Source organism: Dipodomys ordii, unplaced genomic scaffold, assembly GCF_000151885.1.
Source record: "Dipodomys ordii isolate 6190 unplaced genomic scaffold, Dord_2.0 Scaffold26, whole genome shotgun sequence".
NCBI classification, from domain to species: Eukaryota; Metazoa; Chordata; class Mammalia; order Rodentia; family Heteromyidae; genus Dipodomys; species Dipodomys ordii.
Genome location: NW_012267242.1, coordinates 1431798 through 1453548, shown reverse-complemented (window position 1 = coordinate 1453548; position 21751 = coordinate 1431798). Strand labels below are relative to the sequence as shown.

Genomic DNA, 21751 nt, shown 5'->3' with positions numbered 1-21751 from the left:
GTGCCTAGCACTTAGCACTCAGCACACAGCGAAGGGTCTGACCACAGTGAGTGCCCAGTGAGCATCTATAAAATAAATAGATCAGTCTTTATTGTCTTAACTCATGCAGGTTAATCCCAGAATAAAGGAGAGTTAAAGTTACCACGTAATACATTAGTCATCTGTGTGTGTGTGTGTGTGTGTGTGTGTGTGTGTGTATTACTTCTAGGTAGTTCTCTTGGTATATGTTTATTCACAACGACTCCTAACAACAGTCTTATGTTGTCTTCTAGAACCAGAAATGCTTGTTTGGAGAAGCTAAGTGACCCAGGAGGCTGCATGCATCCCCAGACCGTATAGCAAGTCTTTCCAACTGAACCCCAACTCTCCTCTTTCCCACTTGATCTCTTGGGTTCTTCCATAATTGACAGAGAAACCCAGGGGAGACGCCCTCGTGTGCTGTCTGGAGGGGCCATGTCCCTCATCCCATGGCTCCGCTGGAGCGAGGCCCCGCCCCGGCTCTCATCCCGGAGCCCAGCTGAGATGGTTCTGGAGACGCTCATGATGGAGCTGGCTGGGCAGATGCGGGAGGCAGAGAGGCAGAAACGGGAGCGCAATAACACGGTTAGGAAGATCTGCACGGGCGTGGACTACAGCTGGCTGGCCAGCACACCCCGGCTCACCTACGACCTCAGCCCCGGGGAGAGGCTGCAGCTAGAGGATGTCTGCGCCAAGATCCACCCATCCTACTGCGGGCCTGCCATCCTCAGGTAAGCCCTGGCACTAGGGGCGCTAGCTGTCATGCTGCTCACTCTTGGGAGGGTGATGGCAGAGGCCTGGGACCCCAAGGCTGGAACCTAAGACCTGGATGACCCAGCCATCTGTTAGAAGGAACAAGGCAGGAAGAGGAATGGGAAAGGTACAAGGAATACCAGGTCAGGCCAGAGCTTCAGAAGCTCAGAGGCGGCTCTTGAAAGCACTGGAGAGAGGTACTAGCTAGGTGTGGCTGGCAGGATCCAAGACCTTTGAACTTTCTAGACTTTTAGTATTCTGGGTCTCAACAACTGTCTCCTTTTTTTTTTGGCTAGTCCTGGGGCTTGAATTCAGGGCCTGGCCACTGTTCCTGAGCTTCTTTTGCTCAAAGCTAGCACTTTACTACTTGAGCCACAGTGCCACTTCTGGCCTTTTCTGTTTATATGGTACTGAGGAATCAAACCCAGGGCTTCATGCATGCCAGGAGAGCATCCTACCACTAAGCCACATTCCCAACCCCTGTTTCTTTCTTCATCAGTTTATCTTCAATATTACCTTCTGGAGAAGCTTTCCAGAAGAATCTCTTCCAAAATTGGTATTGCAATTATCCTCTTTAATACCAGCTTCCACAGTGTGGGGGAAGCTGAGCGTTTAGAATTTGATTACAGCAATGTTCTGAAGGTCAATGTAGTGTTCTTTGGAGCTGTGGCCATGTGGCCCTGTCCTCTTCGGATGGATGAAGCCAATGCAAATAACATGCAAGCAGTCAAAGCCATATCCAAGAAATGCAAAAAACAATGCAAGTTTTTTATTGGCATTTCTCTTTGTAAAGGAGTTCAAATCCACACTAGAATATTCTAAAATTCCCCAAATCTTTCCCTTGCACATTGCTTTAACAGATACATCTTTTTCTTTGAAATTCCCCTTAAAGGCTCCTTTTCATTCTCCAGCACGAGTGAAGGTGAGGGGAGGCTGTCTTTTATTATACTTTCTGCCTCAGTCTCTACAGAAAAGTTTGTGGAGTCCTGACTGTCAATAGAGTAGAGGAAACCAAGTATTAAATGACTCATTGATGATGGGCCTGGCACCTGTGGCTCATGCCCATCATCCTACTCAGGAGGCTGAGATCTGGAGATGCTAGAGGCCAGTCCAAGAAGAAAAGTACTTGAGATGCCATCTCTAAAATGACAAGCAAAAATCTAGGCTAGAGGCATGCTCAAGGGACAAAGTGCTATCCCATGAAGCAAGAAAGCAAAGTGACATGTAAGGACCTGAGTTCAAACACCAGGGCCAGCCAAAGAAAGACAAGTCAGGAAGGAAGGAAAGGAGGGAGGGAGGGAGAAAGAAAAGGAAAGGAAGGGGAGGAAGGAAGCAAGTCAGCAAGCAAGAAAGAAAGCAAGGAAGGACTTGCGTGAGCGCTAAGCAAAGATGATTTATCAGAGCACTAGAAGGTTCAGTGACTTCCAGGCCTGTGGGACTCCATGTGATCCTTCCTGGTCTTCCTGACAAGTGGCAGGGATCCTTTGTGAACAGTCAAGACAGCCCCTGCCCTAGAAGGGGACTTGCAGCTGCCCGAGGGGTAGCATAGGACAGTGACATAAAGTCAGATCTGCACGAAGAGATCACACAGCACAGAGGGGTGATGGGGTAGGGCTGAGAGGTTTAACCAGAAAGCCTGGCACCAGTTAAGGCCACGGATCCTCTATCACTGATCCCCTGGGCGTTGGTGTCAGGCTCTCTACCTATGTAAGTCCAATATACCTTCCAGAAAGATCGCTGTCACCCCAGCGGGCACTGAGGAAGCAGAGCTGGGATTTGAACTCGGGATGCACGGAGGCAGTAGTGTGGCTGAGGGCCTCCCGATTGAGCTCTGGAGCAGGTGGAAATGGATGCAATGAACAGAGACTGACCACCCCACCGGGATTACAGGGGGGTGCACTCCTACCCAAGGGTGGGGTGAGGCAGGCCACACCATGTGCAGGGGACCCACTGCACACGGCCTTCTTTCTGCCCAGGTTCAGGCAGCTGCTGGCGGAGCAGGAGCCCGAGGTGCAGGAGGTGTCCCGGCTCTTCCGCACGGTGCTGCAGGAGGTCCTGGAGAGGATGAAGCAGGAGGAGGAGGCCCACCGGCTGACCCGCCAGTGGAGCCTGCGGCCCCGGGGCAGCCTGACCACCTTCAAGACCCGCGCGCGCATCTCCCCCTTCGCCAGTGACATCAGGACCATCTCCGAGGACGTGGAGCGCGTGGCGCCGCCGCCGCCCCGCACCTGGAGCATGCCGGAGTTCCGGACACCCAAGGCCGACTGACCTGTCCACTCTCTCGCCACCTGCGAGGAGGGCAGCAGAGGCTGGGCGGTCAGCCACCAGTTCTGGAACCTCTCCACGTATCCCCGGTCAAGGACACCCGAGAGGTGGCCCCATTCCAAAGGGCACAAGCTGTCCCCCACCCCGCCCTCCTCCATGGGTCACAGGGCTGAGTCTGGCCTTGGAGCTGAGGCAGAGCAAAGTCTGCTACAGCAGCCCTGGCCCTGTGGTGTAGAGAGCCAAGATGGTGGCTTCCAGCCATCTGTCCCGGCTGTCTGTAAATAGAATTTCCAGCCCCCTTAGCAAGGCCTCACCCAATGTCACTCCCTTCTCTGGGCAATGGCGGATGGTGTCCCTTCTCTGCTGGCACTTGGCTGGTCTCATGGGGAAAGGGGTGTCACACGCAGCCTCCTGGGCTGGCCAAGCTGCCAAGGACCACAGTAACCATTCATCCACTCTTCTGCTAGGGAATGAAGAACTTAGGCTCAGCCAGGGCCATGCTTCTGCCTTAAACTGCAGCCAGATTCCTCACCCAGAGGTCGCTCCTGTAGAAAGAGTCTCTGCCCCTGAGTCCTTGAATCCTGGGCTGTGATGGGGCAGATTCCATCAACCTCCTGTCATCGGACCCCCCCCCCCACTGCCATCTCAGCTGCTTCCCACAAAAGGCAGTGGGGGTGGGGGATGGGGGGACTGTTGTGTTACCCCACTACACAGAGGTCATTATGGCCTCTGTGGCTGGGCCTCCACAGTGCCTGCCAGAGGCGCAGCAGTTTCAAGGCCTTCAGACTAGCTCTAGAGCCTAGGTCTCTGATTTCTAGGCTTTTTTCTGTACCTAGCCATACCTAGTACTATATAACTAATACCTGGTCTACAGTGACTTTACCCTAACTACTCTTCACAAAATACGGTGCCGAGGGCTAGCTGACGCCATCCCTCACTGGCAGTTGGATCTCAGGCTATGTCCTGATACTCACAGGGGCTGCTGACAAAACACAATGTTACTTCAAAACTTACTCTGAAATTACTTTAACAGCTCGACTTGTTAAAAAAAAAAAGGAAATTGACACCTGTTTCTTTTGGAATTGTATTACATAGTGTATTAAATTTGCATTCTAATAGCTAATAAGCTTGGAATCTAAATTTTTTTTTAAAAATCATGAAAACAATCATATTCAAGACAGAGCAGCAAGGTGAACTTTTTTTATATAAGCTATATGAATGTTGTGAAGAGTTTTCACAGACCAAGTGCGGCTGCAGTGTTTTCTAGCACATTCTACTGTCCATGCTGGAGTTTGTTGCTGCTGCTGGGGGAGGGGCCAGTAGGAGGGGGATGAACATTCCAGGATCAAGATTTTCCTCTCTGCTGAGTGCCGGGCTGCCATCAGGAAGTCATTCTGGCACTGACTGGAACCAGAAGCTTCTGCCAGGCTCACACTAAGTATCCAGACTCCAGAGCCCAGAACAAAAGCATGCAGTGTTGAGGTTCTGATCTCTTTAGTAGAGAGGAGAGAGAGCCACCAAAGAAGTTGCTCTGAAATGCAAAGGGAATGGACAAAATAGGTCTTTTCTCCAAATAGGTCAGTCCTATTATACTGCTATAGATGGAGACATGAGGTCATCAACAAACAGCTTTGAGCCAGTGGCTCACATCCGAGGAGGCTAAGATCTTGAGAATGGTGATTCAAAGCCAGCCCTGGCAGGAAAGCCATGAGACTCTTATCTCCAATTAACCACCAGAAAACAGGAAGTAGCACTGTGGCTGAAGTGGTAGAGTGCTACCCTTGAGCTGAAGAGCTCAGGGACGGTGTCCAGGCCCAGAGTTCAAGCCCCATGACTGACAATTAAAAAAAAAACAAAGCTAGAACTTGAGGTGTGGCTCAAGTGGTAAAGGGCTAGCCTTGAGCTAAAAAGTGTAGGGACAATGTTCAGGTGCTGAGTTCAAGCCCTAGGACTGGCACCAAATAAATAAATAAGAAAAAAAAGGAAAAATACTTTATGAATATATCAATTGTCCTTCCAGCATACACAGTGCCTTTGCCCACATTTTCCCACTTGATCTCAGAGGAGCTCAAGTGTGTTACATCGTGTCGCAGGTTATACATAAGCAATTGGCCTAGAATTGGACTGCAGTGTTCCTTCTACATGCTGTACACCCTTTCTATACTGCATGTCCCCGTTTGCCCCCATTGACTTCTCTTGCTGACTTACAACATGATGGTGTAAGTGTTCATGGTGTGCTGTCCTCTGTTCTACTGCCTTCAATAGTAAAATCCCTAAGTTTAGGGATTTCATGTCTGTGTCCCTACTTTCTGGGCACACAGTAGGTATTTTACAGACACACTTTAAGGGATGGGCAGCCAGGAACTGATGGCTCACATCTATCATCCTAGATACTGGGGAGATGAAGATTGGGAGGATCATGGTTCCAGGCCAGCCTATGCAAGAAAAATTCTCAAGACCTTATCTCAACAGGAAATAATGGGCAGGAAGTGTAAATAGGAGGATCACAGTTTAAGTTGGCCTGGTCAAAAAGATCCTATTTGGAGAAAGACTCTATCATGGACAAGATCCTATCTCAAAAAAAAAAAAAAATGACCAGAGCAAAAAGAGCTGGAGATAGCCGGGCACCGGTGGCTCACACCTATAATCCTAGCTACTCAGGAGGCTGAGATCTGAGGATCACGGTTCAAAGCCAGCCTGGGCAGGAAAGTGTGTGAAACTCTTATCTCCAGTAAACCACCAGAAAACTAGAAGTGGCCCTGTAGCTCAAGTAGTAGAGTGCTAGCCTTGAGCTGAAGAGCTAAGGGACGGTGCTCAGGCTGAGAGTTCAAGCCCCAAGACCGACAAAAACAAAGAAGAGCTAGAGATGTGGCTCAAGTGATAGAGCTCCTACTTAGCAAGTGCAAAAGCCCTCAGTTCAAATCCCACTACAACAAACAAAAATGGCAGAAGCAGAGGGAAGACATGAAAGAATGAGCCATTTCTGATCTATGAGGTTGTGAACTCTTTGAGGTCAGGGTCTGTGTTAACTTTCAGTTTGTACCGCCTAAGATAAGCTCAGCATATTGTGGGTAGTCACCACAGTTCTTCAGACTCCAGCCATCCATTCATCCACTATTTCCTGAGCACCCCTATGCGTAGTAACCATAAAGGAGATGGGCCAGGACTGTGGCTACTGCAGGTATCCTAGTAGTAAAGATAAAACAGCTGTTAGTTCTTCTCTGAATTGGCTTAGGTACTTCTGGGTGGAATTTCTGAAGTTCATCTTTGGCCAAATGACCAAGGTGTGTGTGGACTCCAAACAAGTCCCGACTGTGCTCGAATGACTTTTTGTTTTTAGTTTTATTTTTGTTCCTGACAATACTGGAACTTGAACTCTAGAGTCTTTCACTCTTGCTTGGCTCCTTTGCTCAAGACTGGTGCTCTACCACTTGAGCCATACCGCCAGTTTGGGCATTTTGACAACACACAGGAGATAAGAGTCTCTTGGATTTGTCTGTGCAGGCTGGCAAACCACAATCCTCAGATCTCAGTCTCCTGAATAGATAGAATTACAGATGTGAGCCGCTGCACCTGGCTTTCTAATGCTTTATTTAGCCAATGCCTTTCCTTGTTCAATGTAGGCCTTGAGAGAAGTACTGCTTAACATTTGGTTTCCCAGAAACAGGTCCTCTAGAGAGAGGTGGTGACCCTGGGGTCACAAATGCTTCAGTTAACAATAGATCATGTAAGAGTAAGACAGATGAAAAATTCCTATGGCCTGGTGATATCCTCACCATCATCACATGCTAACATGATTCTGCATGTGTTTGAGATGATGCTGTATGAACAAACCTATTGGGCTGTCATCTTATAGAATATAGCATGGGCAGACATGAAAGACTGCTACTGATTCATTATGTACTACATATAATATACACTTATCATGACTTTTTAGTGAGCAATCGTCTGCTGAATGATGTTAATGTGAAATAGCCTCATGCGGGTCCTTCAGGAAGGGTTCTAATTGTTCATTTTAATTTTTGCATTGCCCCTTCATCTTCTCTTAAAAACCCTGACTTACTCATCAGCAGATTTTGCTCTTCCTTGGAGGAGGAAGAAAAGCTTCACAGTGCATGGAAGGTTGTTGGAATTTGGGGGCTGTGAGCATCTTGAATTATGGATCTCACAAAATGCACCTTACATCTTTGCAAACCACTTATTTCTCTGAGGCACCTGTTCCTCATCTATCCAATGAACATAGCTCTCTACCTTCCAGGCTTGCAGTGAGATTAAAATAAGATAAAATGCTTTGAAAACTATAAAGAAACTTTCAAATCTATGATCTTATGTTTGTTCGACAGTCTTCCCTTCAATTAAATAGATAATGAGACGCTGATTGAATATACAAATGAGTACTTTTCAATTTTCTTTTGCTGGAGAGTCTGAGTCTGGCTCTTTTGTGGCAGGAGCAAGAACTCAACCCAGGTCCTTGTACAAACTAGACAAGTGCTCTACCACTGAGTTACACCCCAGCCCTCCAGGACTGGCTTTTCAATCACTGCTCTTAAGCCTAATGTTCCTAATCTTTCAACCCTGTAATTCCCAAATTTGGCTGTATATTAGATCATCATTCTAGTGCCCAGGCTACATTCTGGTCTTATTAAATCAGACACTCAGGAAGTGACCCAAGCATCATTTTTTTGTTCTTAGAAAAGTTATCCAAGTGGCTTTATTTTGTAGCCATGGCTGACATTCATGGCTTTAAATCATCCTATCTGGCCAAGTGCTGGTGGCTCACAACTGTAATCCTAGCTACCCAGGAGGCTGAGATCTAAGGATCTCAGTTTGAAGCCAGCCTGGGCAGGAAAGTATGTAAGACTCTTGTCTCCAATTAACCACCAGAAAATCAGTGTGGCACTGTGGCTCAAAGTGGTAGAGCACTAACTTTGAGTAAAAAAAACTCTGGGACGGTGTCCAAGCTCCGAGTTCAAGCCCCATGATTAACAACAACAACAAAAATTTACCCTGAGCTTTCTGTAGACCTCAGGAGATTCTGTATTGGCCTATTTGACTATGTGAATCTAACACATGGCTGAATGGATGTATTTCAAGGAGAGGAATGCCCTTTGGAATGATTCCCATGGCTTTATGTGATCTTATGTCAGAGACAGATGGTTGTAAGGCTGTGGAGCACGTAGATATCATCTGTGATAGATATTTATCATCTCCTTAGTGACGTCAAGGCGCAGCTTGGAGATGAGATGAAATGCAACCTGTAAAGAAACCTGCAAGAATACAATTGTAGGTGATCGTATTTATCTGATCTTGGTTATAGATACTACTCATAAGGTACTGTGCATGAGAGAGACAGCAAGTGAGACAGACAGGCATGTATTAAGAAAGCTGGAATACAGCAGGTAGAATTCGTTGGCTGGGGGTGGGCTATACAGGACTCTTTCCTTGTATTAAGTGGCAGAAACTTTTACTCCTGAAAAAGTAGTAGGAGAGTGTGGACGCTGCCCTTGTCCTCAGAACAGGTCACTGGTGACACATTCTTAGCTCTTATTGGGGTTTAATGCTAGTGGCAGACACAAGCTGGACCTGGGAACCAAGTTTGCTCTTATCTGCAGAGGCCCTAGATGGCCCCCTGGTGGTCACAGAAGGCCTATGCAGCTCCTGCTTGTACAGACAAAGATGGGGCTTCTCCAGCAAGGGCAAATTTACAGACAGAAGTAGGGTACCTGAAGTGCTATCCATAAATGAGTGATCTTAGCCTAGGAATTTAACAGTTGAGTTTCTGTTTTCTCAGTTAAGTAATATCTGCATGACACTGTTGTAGGGATTAACTGAAATCAAATCACATAAAGCTTCTGGAATCAGAAAGGGGTTATTCTGAGTCCCTCAGCACAAACTAAACTCAGAGATTTTCTACTTTTTAGTAATCCAAGATGTGTTTGCCGCTGGGAGCAAAGAATCATCACAGAAAGGGGCTTAGGATTTGATCTGAGGTTGAGGCAGTGGTTCAGTCCCTTGAAGGTCTTATGACAATATAGGACAGAAAGTGGTAAATCTTGTAGACGCTGATAAAGGACCAATGGCTGGTGACTTTCCTGGACTTCGAGGACTCGAGTGGCTTCAACAATTCAATAAGAAATTTGTTGGAAGACTTAATAAAAATTTTCAACATTGAAGGTCAACCTGAGGCTAATCTCAAGCCCAAACAGAACCTTCTTCTGCTTATTAAGGTAAGAATAAGCAAGGAATTCACTCTGTTGCTTGAGATGAAAAAGTAGCCTGAAGTCAGTCAGTCAGTCAGTCAGTCAGTCAGTCAGTCAGTCTGTCTGTCTGTCTGTCTGCCTGTCTGTCTGTCTCTCTGCCAGTCCTGGAGCTTGAACTCAGGGCTTGGGCACTGTCCTTGACCCTTTCTGTGCTCAAGGCTAGAGCTCTACCACTTGAGTCATAATGCCACTTCTGGCTTTTTTTGTTTATATGGTACTGAGGAATCAAGCCTAGGGCTTCATGCATGTCATGTTAGGCAAGCACTCTACCACTCAGACACATTTCCAGCCCATCCTGAAGCTTCTTAAGCTGTCTGCCCTGAGAAACCAAAATGCTGGACTCTGGGGAGGCTTCAGGTAGTAGGTAGGGATTGCTACTTGGGAGTTTTCCATGAGTTTTTCTCAGAATTATCTGACTATACTCTCAGGCTGCTTTTCTCTGAACTAGCTATGTTCCCCCCGCCCCCCACCTCTTTTTCTTTTCATAGTATAGCTTCTTTGGGGAAGAAGCCACACCAAAATTTTCTCTCCCCGCCCCTTAGCTATCACTTTGAAATGTCTTTTTCTATAAAGTTATTCCTTCATTCCTTTTCTTTCTTGTCAGTAATTATTTTTGTTTTAGTATATTTCATTAATTTCAGTAGTTTCATTAGAAAAAAATCTGTGAATGGATTATAACTATCTTGAATAAGTATTCTGTAGTAAATAAAATTATCAGAAAGATTTAGAAAAAAACTAGCATAAATCTTAAAGATTTTGGTTCCTTTTTTTCTGGTTTAACTATATAAAGGACTCTAGGACCCCAATTTCTATACCACAGGAAACTGCTTCTCTCTGAGGGTAAGGCAGGAATATGTGTAGATCAAAAGCAGTCCAGAGCTTCAAGATAAGTACACCTGGCTATTTAGACCTAACATTTCCCACTTAAACCAGCAATTCAGTTTACTTTCATTAAAAGCAAGAAGTCTGATTAGACCACTCATAAATCAAATAGAAGTGTAAGTATCTTGCTTGAGCAAGACTCAAAAATCCTAATGCCAATGGTAGCACGTGCAATTCCTTTGGCCTATAATAAATCTTCCCCAATGGAAAATTCTTACTCGTCCTCCTGTTGTTAATTTAGATATTTCTTCTCCAAAGCCTTTCCCGTCCCCCTGACATGTTCATGACAAGTCATAGCACTCATCCACATGATTATGCACTATTTATTTGTTTTCAATGTCCAAGAGAAAAAAGTTTGGCGGAAGGGATCAGGTCATGGTTAGCATTATATCTGGCACTAGCAAAATATGAGTTGAACACACAGAAAGTATTTTTTAAACGGTAAATGGATTGTTTACTTAACTCACCTAACATATATGAAGAGGCCTCCAACCTTCAGAACTTTAATTTGATGAAAGTGGTAAATGTTCAGAAAAAAAGATGGTCACCTGAAGAAGAAGATACCCTCGGGCTACGTTGACGGCTGAGCTTCGGGGCGTGCAAAGTGAAAACCCAAACCGGAAGTGGTCTGCCCCGGCTCACATTCGGGCGGAAATCAAAGGCTCTTTCGGCTTCGAGTGAGGGCGGAAGTCTCTCGCCCCGGACTTCCGGAGACTCCTCCGCCAAGCCTTTTCCTTCCACCCGTGGCGCTAAAGCTAAAGGCAAGTTCGGTGACCGCCCGTCGCCGGACGGCCGAGCGTCCTCGGGAATTGTCGGCAGCTCCAGATTGTTTTTAATTGATGTGCGCAGATTTCGAGAGCCAGTGCCGTCGTAAAGCTGCGCATGCAGCGCTGTGCATGCGAGGCCTCCCTTGCTCGGCGGGTGCATGGTTGCGAGTTCTGGGTGGCATTTTGGGCATCTTTTCTAGGTCCTCCCCTCTCCCCCACCAGAGTTTTTCCTGCGACTGCACCATAGCCTAGTGTGGACTTTGGTGGTTGACCCATCGGTTCTCTATAGCCTGACAGTTCTCTGGTTTTGTAGGTAAGAATTCACCTGCAAATATCGATTTCGGCTTTTTCCCCCCGAAACCGCGACGAGTGGCTTCTTTCCTTGCAGAAGTTCCTTCGATTGTATTCTCTGTTCCAGTGCGACATTTTCTGCAGATCCTCTCTTCTTCTTTTTAAAAAAGGCAATTCTTTTTTTCCCCTACTCTGCCCTGCTGTCTTATTTTTGCTTTTAAAATAGAAACGACCAGATTTTTAACTAGATATTTTCATTATTAGTCTTTAAGATGATAGAGCTTTTCTGTTATTCTGTAGTAGTGATTTTTTTTTTCTGTTGATGAACTAGCGTTAACAGTTTTGGTATGTATCTTTCTTGGTGGGCATTCATTGCTGGATGCAGTTTGCTGTGAAATTTAGGATTTGTGTGTCTATATCCATAAATTGGATCTCTTGTCTTTGTGTGTCTGCCAGTCCTGGAGCGTGAACTCAGGGTCTGGGTGCTGTCCTTGAGCTACTTTTGCTCAAGGCTAGTGTTCTACCACAGCTCCGTGTGTGTGTGTGTGGTGTTCACTTTTCAAGGCTAGTGCTCTACCACAGCTCCGTGTGTGTGTGTGTGTGTGTGTGTGTGTGTGTGCTGTTCACTTACTTGGAGATAAGAGTTTCACTGGACCTTCCTGCCTGGGCTGGGTTTAAACAGATGTCAGCCTTCTGAGTAGCACAAAACACCCATGTTTGGCTCCTTCTATTTCTTTTAAAACAATTTTGTTTTGCAGATAGGCTACCTGGCTGTTCTCTGACCACAATCTTCCTTCCTACCTTTGCCTTCTAAGTAGCTAGGATTATAGGAACAGGCACTTGGTTCTTGTCTGGTTTTGATATCAGATTGTATTGGGTCTTAAATGACTCAGACAGATAGCTTACTTTTATATTAAATAGAAAAAGCATGTGAATGATCCAAGCTTTAGGTCTTAAAGGCAGATGTATTTCTTTTTAAGGGAGAACAAGTTGTAGCTTTCACAGTTATTAAAATGTCAGTTTTTTTCTTTTCTTCCCAAGGCATTTTTAAAATGAAAGTATTCACTTTATCTACATTTTCAAATTTATTGCTGTAAAATTGTCCATCGGATTCTTAACATCTCAAATTTTTGTCTTCATACAGTCTATTGAAATTTTTTCTTGCTCAGATTTATTGAACCAGCTTTTGGTTTTGTTGGTAAGCTCTGTCTTAAGAGTTGTATACTTTCATCAATTCTTTTTTACTTGGGTTTGTTATTTTTTATAGAATCTTGAAAGGGTAGCTTTTCTTTAAAATGTTCAATATGAAATTAATAGACATGTATAAAGTTATAAAGAATAATGTACTCAGCCACCCAAATTTATCCTATTTTAGTATTTTCCCATATTTGCTTCAGATTTTAGTATTCCATATTAAAGCCATTCCATAGTATTCTGGTAAAACTCCCTGTGGACCCTTCTACAATCTCATTGTAATCTCATCCATCTCCTTGAATTTGGTATGTCATTCCAGTGAAAGCAACGTGGGTGCAACAATACCCAAACACAATAGAAAACCTAGAGGAAATCCCTGCTGCCACCACCACATCTGCCACCTCCAGAGTGACCACCAATGTGGAGTGAGAGGAACGTTTCTTCTTCCATTTGCTCACTCAAGTTGCAAGTTTCGCATGGCAGAATCTGTTTGGTGGGGCTATGGAGACATGGCTGTCCAACCAAGGGAGTGGAGGAGACAAATGTTTTCTCCTTCTTTCTTTCTTTCTTTTTTGTCGGTTGTGGGGCTTGAACTCTGGGCATGAATGCTGTCCCTCAGCTCTTCAGCTCAAGGCTAGTGCTCTACCACTTGAGCTACAGGGCCACTTCGTTTTTCTGGTGGTTTATTGGAGATAAGAGTTTCATGGACTTTCCTGCCCGGGCTGGCTTTGAACTGCGATCCTCAGATCTCAGCCTCCTGAGTAGCTAGGATTACAGGCGTGAGCCACCAGCGCCCAGCCAAATGTTTTCATAAGAAATTCCTCAGGGATTTCAGAACACGTGTCACTGCCACACCATATCTGGTCTTGCCACATTATAAAGGTCTTCCCTAACAGTCCTTAACTACGTCCTCCCTTTCCCAGCCATAGTATTTTTCACTGCACTTGAATCTTCTTAAGCTGCTTATCACAATTTATGTTATGCCATTATTTGTTCAAACACCATATAAATTCTGGAACCAATTGGAGGCTCTATGGAATTTAAATAGCCTAAAATAATGTTTTCAGTGTCAGCCCTTTAGAAGAAAAAGGAACCAGAATCTCTTGAGCCACAATTCCCAGCAGCTCCCAGTTTCAGATTTATTTTTCTCTTTTCTTTAATTTCCCCCAGTCCTTAGGTGGATCTGTTTAGTCTTTTTCCTTCATAAATCTTGCCCCTGGAGGCTCTTCAGATGTTTTTTGGGTCCTGTCTTGTTTTTCATCGCAAACATCTGGAACTGGTCTGACATACTTTTTCTCCAGGGGACAGGGGAGAAGTTGAAAGGCAAAGTTTCACTGATCATTTTTCTTTATTATGTTTGAGCCACAGATTATAAATTTGATGACTGGAGTCATATCTGGTAAATATATAGTTAATTAGCAATTGCTTTCTAGTGTGTGTGTGGGGGGGGGAAGGAGTCCAGCAACAGAATATGGAAGAATGGAGCAGAGCAAGATCTTTTGGTTTAGTAATAGGTGGAAGTTTGGAATGCAGAATGAGAGCTAGTTTGGGAAGGCATTCCAGAGGACGTAAGGCCCAGGCACTGTGTTAAAGGGCAGAAATTCATCAGGCAAAGTAGGTGAGAGTATTCTAGGTAGGCATGTGCACATGATTAGAGAAATGTTACAGCTTGTAGCAATACTAAACTCAGAACATATGGCACATATTAAGGCAGGAGAGCAGAGATGGGTGGTAGAGCCACAGGGTGGCTAAGGGAGGCCCACTCAAATTTGTTAGATCACCAATTACAGCACGGAGGAAGGATTTGAAAGAGTAAAACTAAAACAGAACAGTTGTAAGATATAAATATATATATATGTATATAGGATATATATAGGATACACTATATATATGTGCATAACATAATGCCAGAAGTATACAATAGGGTAGTGAGAATTGTTTAAAGAAAAATTGGCGGGAAGTGGCACTGTAGCTCAAGTGGTAGAGTGCTCGTCTTGAGCTGAGGGACAGCGCCCAGGCCCAGAGTTCAAGCCCCACAACCACCAAAAAAAAAAGAAAAAGAAAAATTGGCGATCAAATTGGAAATCAGTTTTAGGGTATTTTTGGAGGTCAAATTAGGTGATGCGATAAGGAAGGTACAGGAGGAATTTCGAACATAGGGTGATATCATCACCTGAGGTAGAAGACATTGGAGATATAATGGGTTTTCAGTGATGGGGAGAGAGAGAAGATTTCCCTTTTGGTGATGTGGACTTGGAAGTACTGTGTGACCAAGTCTAGATGTGCAGCAGGTGCTTAAATATAGGTGTCTGCTGCCTAAGGCACAGGCCAGGGTAGGAGCTGCATTCTCAGCAGTAGGGGGTCTACGGAGGTCAAGAATAGGGTATGCTGGGGGTAACTGCTGTTCCTAGGGTTGATAGTTTTCGCTTCCTACCTCCCTTGGTACTCTTCTCTTACCTCTGATCATTCCTTCTCCAGATGTTCTGTGGGCTCCTCTTTCTCCTCCTATAAAATATATTTTCCCCCAATAACTTCACTATTCTTGTACATCCTGCTAATCTTTATCTCGACCAGCTTGAGGATGGTCACTCCTGCCTGGCACCCTAACTACTTAGTAAGCTTAGACTGAGAAGATTTCAGTTCTAAGCCAGGCTGGACAACAAAAGTTTACCATACCCCATACCTCAACAGAAAAGGTGGGTGGGTGTATATTTTATATATGTCATTCTAGCTATGGCAAGAAGTATAAATTTGCATTCCAGGCACAAAAGTCAGATCTAGCTCAAAAATAACCAGAGCAAAAGGAGCTGTAGGCAAGGCTCAAGCAACAGATGGCCTACCTAGCAAGTACAACCAAAAAAAACAAAAAAGGATCAAGACCAGTGTCTCCAACTACTTTGGTAGAGAAAAGAGGTTCAGTGGTATGCAGTGATTGTCCAGGGACATGGAAAGGTTATACTTTGCTCCTTGTTTACTTATATTCAGACTGGCACTGTAAGTAGAATATCTGTGACTATGTCTTCTCTGAAAACCTCAAATTTATAGATCAAGGGTCAGAATTCACATTAATATGCATCTCCACAACCCTGCACTTTAATCCATACTTTTCTCAAGGATATTCTTTGTTTTATGCCACTGTATCAAGAGCCAACATTAGATCAAAATGGAGATAAAAATTTAAATCTTAGTGATACAGATTTAAAAAAACTCATAATAGTTTTGTTGATCCAAGGGGATTTTTTCATTTGTTTGTTTTCTGGTACTAGGGCTTGAATTGTCTTTGTTCTCTTGCTCCATTGCTTTTTTTTTGGGGGGGGAGGGTCCAGTCATGGGGCCTGAACTCTGAACTTGGGCGCTGTCCCTCAGCTCTTCAGCTCAAGGCTAGCACTCTACCACTTGAGCCACAGCACCACTTCCAGCTTTTTTTCTTTTTGCTTATGTGGTACTGAGGAATTGATCCCAGGGCCTCATGCATGCAAGGCAAGCGCTCTACCACTGAGCCATCTTCCCAGCCCCTCTTGCTCCATTTCTTTTCTGCTCACAGCTTGCACGCTTACTGCTTGAGTCACAACTCCGCTTCCAGCTTTTTGCTGGTTGGAGCGGGACTTTTCTGCCCAGACTGGCTCTGAACCTCAATTCTCAGATCTCAGCCTCCTGATTAGTTAGGATTATAGGTGTGAACCACTAGTATACAGCAGCTCCAATTTTTTTAAAAAAAGGCTTTATTTTGTAAAAATTAAGTTTTTAGTTTTCTGTGATCATTTAATCACTAGTGATGTAAACGCTCTAAACTTCTAAGCAAACCACATCATGACATACTTTATATGCACTGAAGTGGGTTAAAATGCAAAATCAGCATTTTGACACTAACTTGAAAATGTGTTTTTTACAATTGCCTAAAATTAATTATTCATACAATTTGATCTGCTCTGGAAGATACAAAAAGTAACCTTGGACATGATTATAGACAGTACAAACAAATGTGTAGAATCTAGCCTTCTGGGCTAGAGCAATATGTACTAAGTTTCAGGTGATGCATTGATCTATCAACTGTACCAGAATTCACCAGTAGCCATAGTATAGTTCTTTAGTATATTTAAATTCTGTTCCCATTTCTTTGAACTTAATCCTTTGGATGATTAATGTAATACGTATAAACCTTTGGCATCTTGAAAATTCCAGAAGAGATAGAGTTCCTGTCATTTCTGAAGCTGGTCGAGCAAGTTTCATTTCTGCAATAGGGTTAACTGTTCAGAAATTGTTAGATGCCTGTTTATCACCTAAGTGAGCTGTTCCATAGTGGCCCTTGGTCAAAGCTTGTCCTTGAAAGCTCAAAAGGGCCAACCCACACGTGCTTATGGAAAATGGTATAATGATGCCTTTCCAACCAGGGAAATTTGTTTAAACTCAGGCTTATCAGGAAAGTTAAGGACTCATCTTGATTTGTATATATACTCTGAGACCAGACAGATCATAAGAACATTATGTTTCTGTTCTTCACAAAATACTCAGGACTCCATCCGTCAAGAAACATCTCAGGTTTATGACAATTTTCATGTCAGTTGTAAATTCAAAAGGTTTCTCAAAAGAATAGTTGCCGTTTTGTTTTTGAGGTGTCAAGGACCAAACTCAGGGCCTGTACTTGCCAGGCAAGCACTCTTCCACTGAGCTAAATCCCCAATCCCTCCCCAAAACAGGAGATACCGTGTTTAGTAGTCAGCTTTGGATTGGAGCACTTCTATCACCTGTAGAAAATGCTTTTCCCCCTAGTTTTTAGCTTCTTTTTATCCATTTATAGCATTTTCTTTATGGTATAATACATTCTGTAATACATTTTCTCCCAGCAATTCACAATTATTATAAAATGCTTTCACATGATTTGTATATACACATACATACACATACACACACTTATCTATTTTGTTGACTTATTAAAGGACTTGTCCATTTTTGACCTATGACAGTTTTCACACAGTTGAACCTATCAAAATATGAGTTTCAGATTTTATTTCCTGGCTCTATTTCTTTAAATATATACTATCCAGTACTTTCTACTTTGCTTCAGTAGGGAGAATGAAATGCTTTATGTGTCTGCAAAGCTAAGTGCAGACTGATGGTAAATTTTATTTAAAAAAATACTTAGAGGTGTACTAATTCTTCCAAATTAGCATTTAACTAAAGAAATTGGGTCTAAATAGGGAATTTATCTTAAAACTACATATTGGGAACTACTTAGCTGGAAGAGCCTGTTGTTTTTTTTTAAATGACTTTTATGGGCTTATAGTCAGGTGTAGAATCATCAGGCCAAACAAAATAAATACAAAATCAATTTCAACTGTAAATTCTGCCAGCACTCTATTCTCAATAATACTCAGTACTACAGGAAGCCTGAGATATTTCACTAAGCATCAGTAAAAGAGATAAGCCCCAGGCTTTATTTTCAAGAAACTAATCATATTACATAAGATATGAAAATATAAATAATATATTCTAAGAGTCTTAAGTTTCAAATGGAGGCATAGTAAAATGTAAAGAGAAGACTTCAGAAATTCACTACACTTCAGAAGTTTTAAGCTAACTTTAAATATTAAAAGCAGATATACACTTACAATCATAGCTACTTAAGAGGCTGAGATCTGAGGATCAGGGTTCTAAGCCAGCTTGGGTGGGAAAGCCTGTGAGACTTATCTCCAATTAACTAGGAAAAAGCCAAAAGTGGAAGTGTGGCTCAAGTTGTAGAGAGCCAGTCTTGAGCAAAAAAAAAAAAAAAAAAAAAAAACTAATAGAGAGGGCTCTGGCTCTGAATTCAAGCACCAGTACTGCACACACACACACACTATACACACACACTATACACTGAATCTGACAGCCAGGTCAATACAATAACAGTTGTGTCCTCCTTCATGCTTTTGGATCCAAGAAGTTTTCTTATCACCTCATAAACAGTGATTAGAGATCCTCGAGGTCAGTGAGATCCACAGCCACTTTCAAGAACAGAATGTCATCTTTAATGTAGGTGTTCTTGACATTCTCCAAAGTGGAGTGAGCCACGAAGCGGGGACAACCAGATGCAATGTTCATCTCTCCATCAGGCCTTTTAAAGCTGCTGCTATTGGGGTCAGCTTTGAAGGTCTCCATAATGTGGTTCTTTTTGCCACTCTGGTCCAATAGCATTAGGGTCACTCGCTGCCTGAATGGCCACTGTAATAATGAGTCAAACTCTCCTCGCATCACCACAAAGTACAGGGACAGGTGCGTCCCCTTCCCGGACCCATCTCCATTTAGATAGGCTCTAGCACAGAGCCGGTAGCCACAGCGGCTGGTGTAGAAGGGCTGACTGAAGATGGACACTGTGTGCCCGTCCACTGCCTCCTTCTTCTTCAGCTTGTAATCTGTCACCTTCCAAATGAGCTTCCCATTATAGCAGGCACCCTCCAGCAGTTTAAATCGTTCTTCGTTTTTATTCAGCTGTGCTTTATGAATATTAATGTGTGCATCATGCTTATTTGTCTCCCCTTCTAAAACAACTGCAAAGGAAAAACCAAAATGAGCCTAAAACATGGGCCTAATAAGTTGTATTTGAATGTTGTCCTAACCTGAAGAGAACCGATAAAATCCTGGCATCTGAAAGATGAGTTGAATTCAGTGTTCATGGGTGGACCTCTTATATGAACTCAGTGATAATCACATTCTTGGTAAACTGGTGCCAAGAAAACTGGAATATGTGCTCTAAAACCAGAGCTTGCCACAGTTCAAGAAATCACTGAATGTTTGCCTAGTATGAGCCCACACCATTCTAAATAGAAGACTTTTTAAATAGCCAGTTCCTCTTTTATTTTTCCACACCTAAAACAGTCATTCTCCTCACATCTCTTCCTTAGATGCTCATTTTCCACTCCTTAAAAATCAGCACTCCACTTCCTGTTCTTGGGATTTCCTGGCTTCTGTTTCCTGTGTGTTTACACCCCAATTTAGGGCCTCCCTGGTATTTCCTTGAGCAGCCAGAATCTCCTTTCTTTTTCACAAATTCAGCCACTGCTTTTCTTGGAGAGATGTGACTGGCAAGGCATTTGCTCATTCATGAACACATGAAGACGAACATGTTACTGAAAGAAGTAAAATATGAGACATACCTAATCTTTGATCATTGGTTTCCAGCAGAGTGATTTTCTGTTTCACTGTATCAACAGCTTCTACCAAAGGCTTCAGGTCAAATTTATTGTGTTGCTGGTTAACCATTTGCAGTAACTGATGTACTTGAGCTTCTATCCAAGCAGACTTGTCAATATGACTGGCAAGAACCTTCCAGAACAAAATGGATCATATAAAAATATAGATAATATGTAGTAATTCATTGAGATTAGTTTTTTCAGCTTACACACTTTACAGTTAATTAATGAAATGAAAAATACTAGTGCAGAAGAGAAAACTCAGTAAGGGCTGTTGAAACAAGCCCCTCATTATTGTTCTCCTCCACTCCTATCCCAACTCTTTGATGTTTCCCTATGTTATTTGACTACTCCTTAAAGTTCTCTGTTCTTGGTTCCCTAACTCACCTTGATATATCTGTTCTCTTGTTTCTTCTCTCATCTTACCATTTGCTTCCTGTTCTGCTAAAAGGCAAAGTGAGCTAGAACAGGCCACTTATTTTGGCCTGAGCACTGCAGGTGAAATAGAAAGCCTGGAGTAGGCCTGTGTATCCAACTGCTCTCTTAGGTAAACGAGATTAAATAAAACTATCTTCTTCTGAGTGACTTAATTCTAATGCCATACTAGAGAAAAGGTCAGAATTGGAGTATTAAATGATGCATTCCTTTTTTCAGGACACACATACCTATGCATGTATGTATAGATGTACATACATCTCTATATACATGTATAATATGTGTATATGTGTATTGCATATATATGTATACATAAAATATGTGACTAAGTATGGAAATTCTGTGGTCCAGATTTTCTGGGATAATCCAACTTTCAAATTTCAATAAAATTTCTTTATAATCATGATAGACATTTACTCATTAGGAATCCACTTATGATTTAGAAAGTAACTTCTTTGGCTATATTTTAGTGATGTTTATTTCTCATATGGGGGGAATGAAGGAAAGGGTGGCATTGAATGACGGAAGGGGTGACACTGATCCAGATGCATTGTTCTCATGAAATTGAAACCTCTTTGTACAATTACTTAAATAAAAAAGTAAAAAAGAAAATCAAGCATTCTCTTCCTAAGAGAATCAATGGTTTTGTTTTGCTATCTACAAAATGCAGAGCAGACTTCAATGTATCTGAAACAGTAATATTTAACCAATATTAATTGAAACTTGAATTGCCATAAACTTTATGGAAGTATTGTATAATTATTAAATAATTTACTGATATTGCTAAGTGTACTGGGTAATACAAGAGATGATCTTTTTTTTTTTTTGTAAGCTTGAACTCTAGGCCTGGGTGCTGTCCCTGAGCTCTTCAGCTCAAGGTGAGCGCTCTTCCACTGAAGCAACAGCTCCACTTCTGGTTTTCTGGTGGTTAATTGGAGTTAAGAGTCTCACGGACTTTCCTGCTCAGGCTGGCTTTGAACCATGATTCTCAGATCTCAGCCTCCTGAGTAGCTAGGATCACAGGCATCAGCCACCAGCACCAGGCAAGATGATCTTTATTCTCAGGAAATATATACTGATATATCAGAGGTAAAAGGCCATAATATATTCAGTAACTTGGAAAGAACATACAACATTCCTCTCTCTCTTTCTCTCTTTCTGTCTCTCTCTCACACATCTCCCTTTTTTCAAGGGGTGGAGGGAAGGAGAGGGGAAGGGCACCAGTACTATAGTAAATGGGATAAAATACTGACAATGAGAATATAGGCAGGGGTTTCTTTGTAGTTTTTCTGTATCTTTGAAAAAGTTTCCATTTGAAAAATTAAAAGAAAGACTGTCTCACCTGGATGTTTGAGAGGAAGCTTCCATTTTTGCCAAATAACTGTGCAAACTGCTTGAACTCTTTTTCAAATTTCTCCACAGTGTCTGCTAGCTGCTGGATCTTATGTTCTTTTTGCTCAAGGCTCTTATATAAAGCAGAAATCTAATAACAAGAATGTTAATGAGGAAAATGAGGTCACTGAAATGCATGCATGTAATTTAAAATAGTGTTTGCATGTCAGAACGTGGTCCTATGGGAAAAAATGCATATATATTTCTAGGAAGATATCTGCAAGTACTTCCAAACACAATAGAGCCTCAGAATTTTTCATCAGCCTGTGCTGTCCCTAACAAACACACTGTGAAGGGTCATCTAATGACAGTGACATCACTTGAC

At 42.9% G+C, this 21751-nt stretch overlaps 2 protein-coding genes across 4 annotated transcripts in view; one reads left to right on the top strand and one right to left on the bottom strand.

The window, feature by feature from the left end:
* The first annotated feature begins 446 nt into the window (after nucleotides 1–446).
* Nucleotides 447–3041, top strand: Rd3 (retinal degeneration 3). Its single transcript, XM_013015171.1, has 2 exons — nucleotides 447–749; nucleotides 2748–3041. Exons 1-2 carry the CDS (start codon nucleotides 454–456, stop codon nucleotides 3037–3039), a joined length of 588 nt encoding a protein of 195 aa, XP_012870625.1. The 5' UTR covers nucleotides 447–453; the 3' UTR covers nucleotides 3040–3041.
* Nucleotides 3042–18287: 15246 nt separating this feature from the next.
* Nucleotides 18288–21751, bottom strand: part of Traf5 (TNF receptor-associated factor 5) — a 35984-nt gene continuing 32520 nt past the window's right edge. For all 3 annotated transcript variants that reach the window (XM_013015256.1, XM_013015254.1, XM_013015257.1), the window contains 3 exons: nucleotides 21377–21517; nucleotides 19564–19732; nucleotides 18288–18957 (listed from right to left, as the gene is read on the bottom strand). In XM_013015256.1, the coding sequence (XP_012870710.1) occupies nucleotides 18380–18957; nucleotides 19564–19732; nucleotides 21377–21517 (888 nt within the window). In that variant the 3' untranslated portion in view covers nucleotides 18288–18379. The remainder of the gene's footprint in view (nucleotides 18958–19563; nucleotides 19733–21376; nucleotides 21518–21751) is intronic.

Excerpts from the sequence above, each read along its gene's own strand:
- Rd3 (XM_013015171.1), top strand. The coding sequence starts at position 454 with ATGTCCCTCATCCCATGGCTCCGCTGGAGCGAGGCCCCGCCCCGGCTC. Across the intron at positions 750-2,747 it reads TGCGGGCCTGCCATCCTCAG|GTTCAGGCAGCTGCTGGCGG; the intron begins GTAAGCCCTGGC and ends CTTTCTGCCCAG.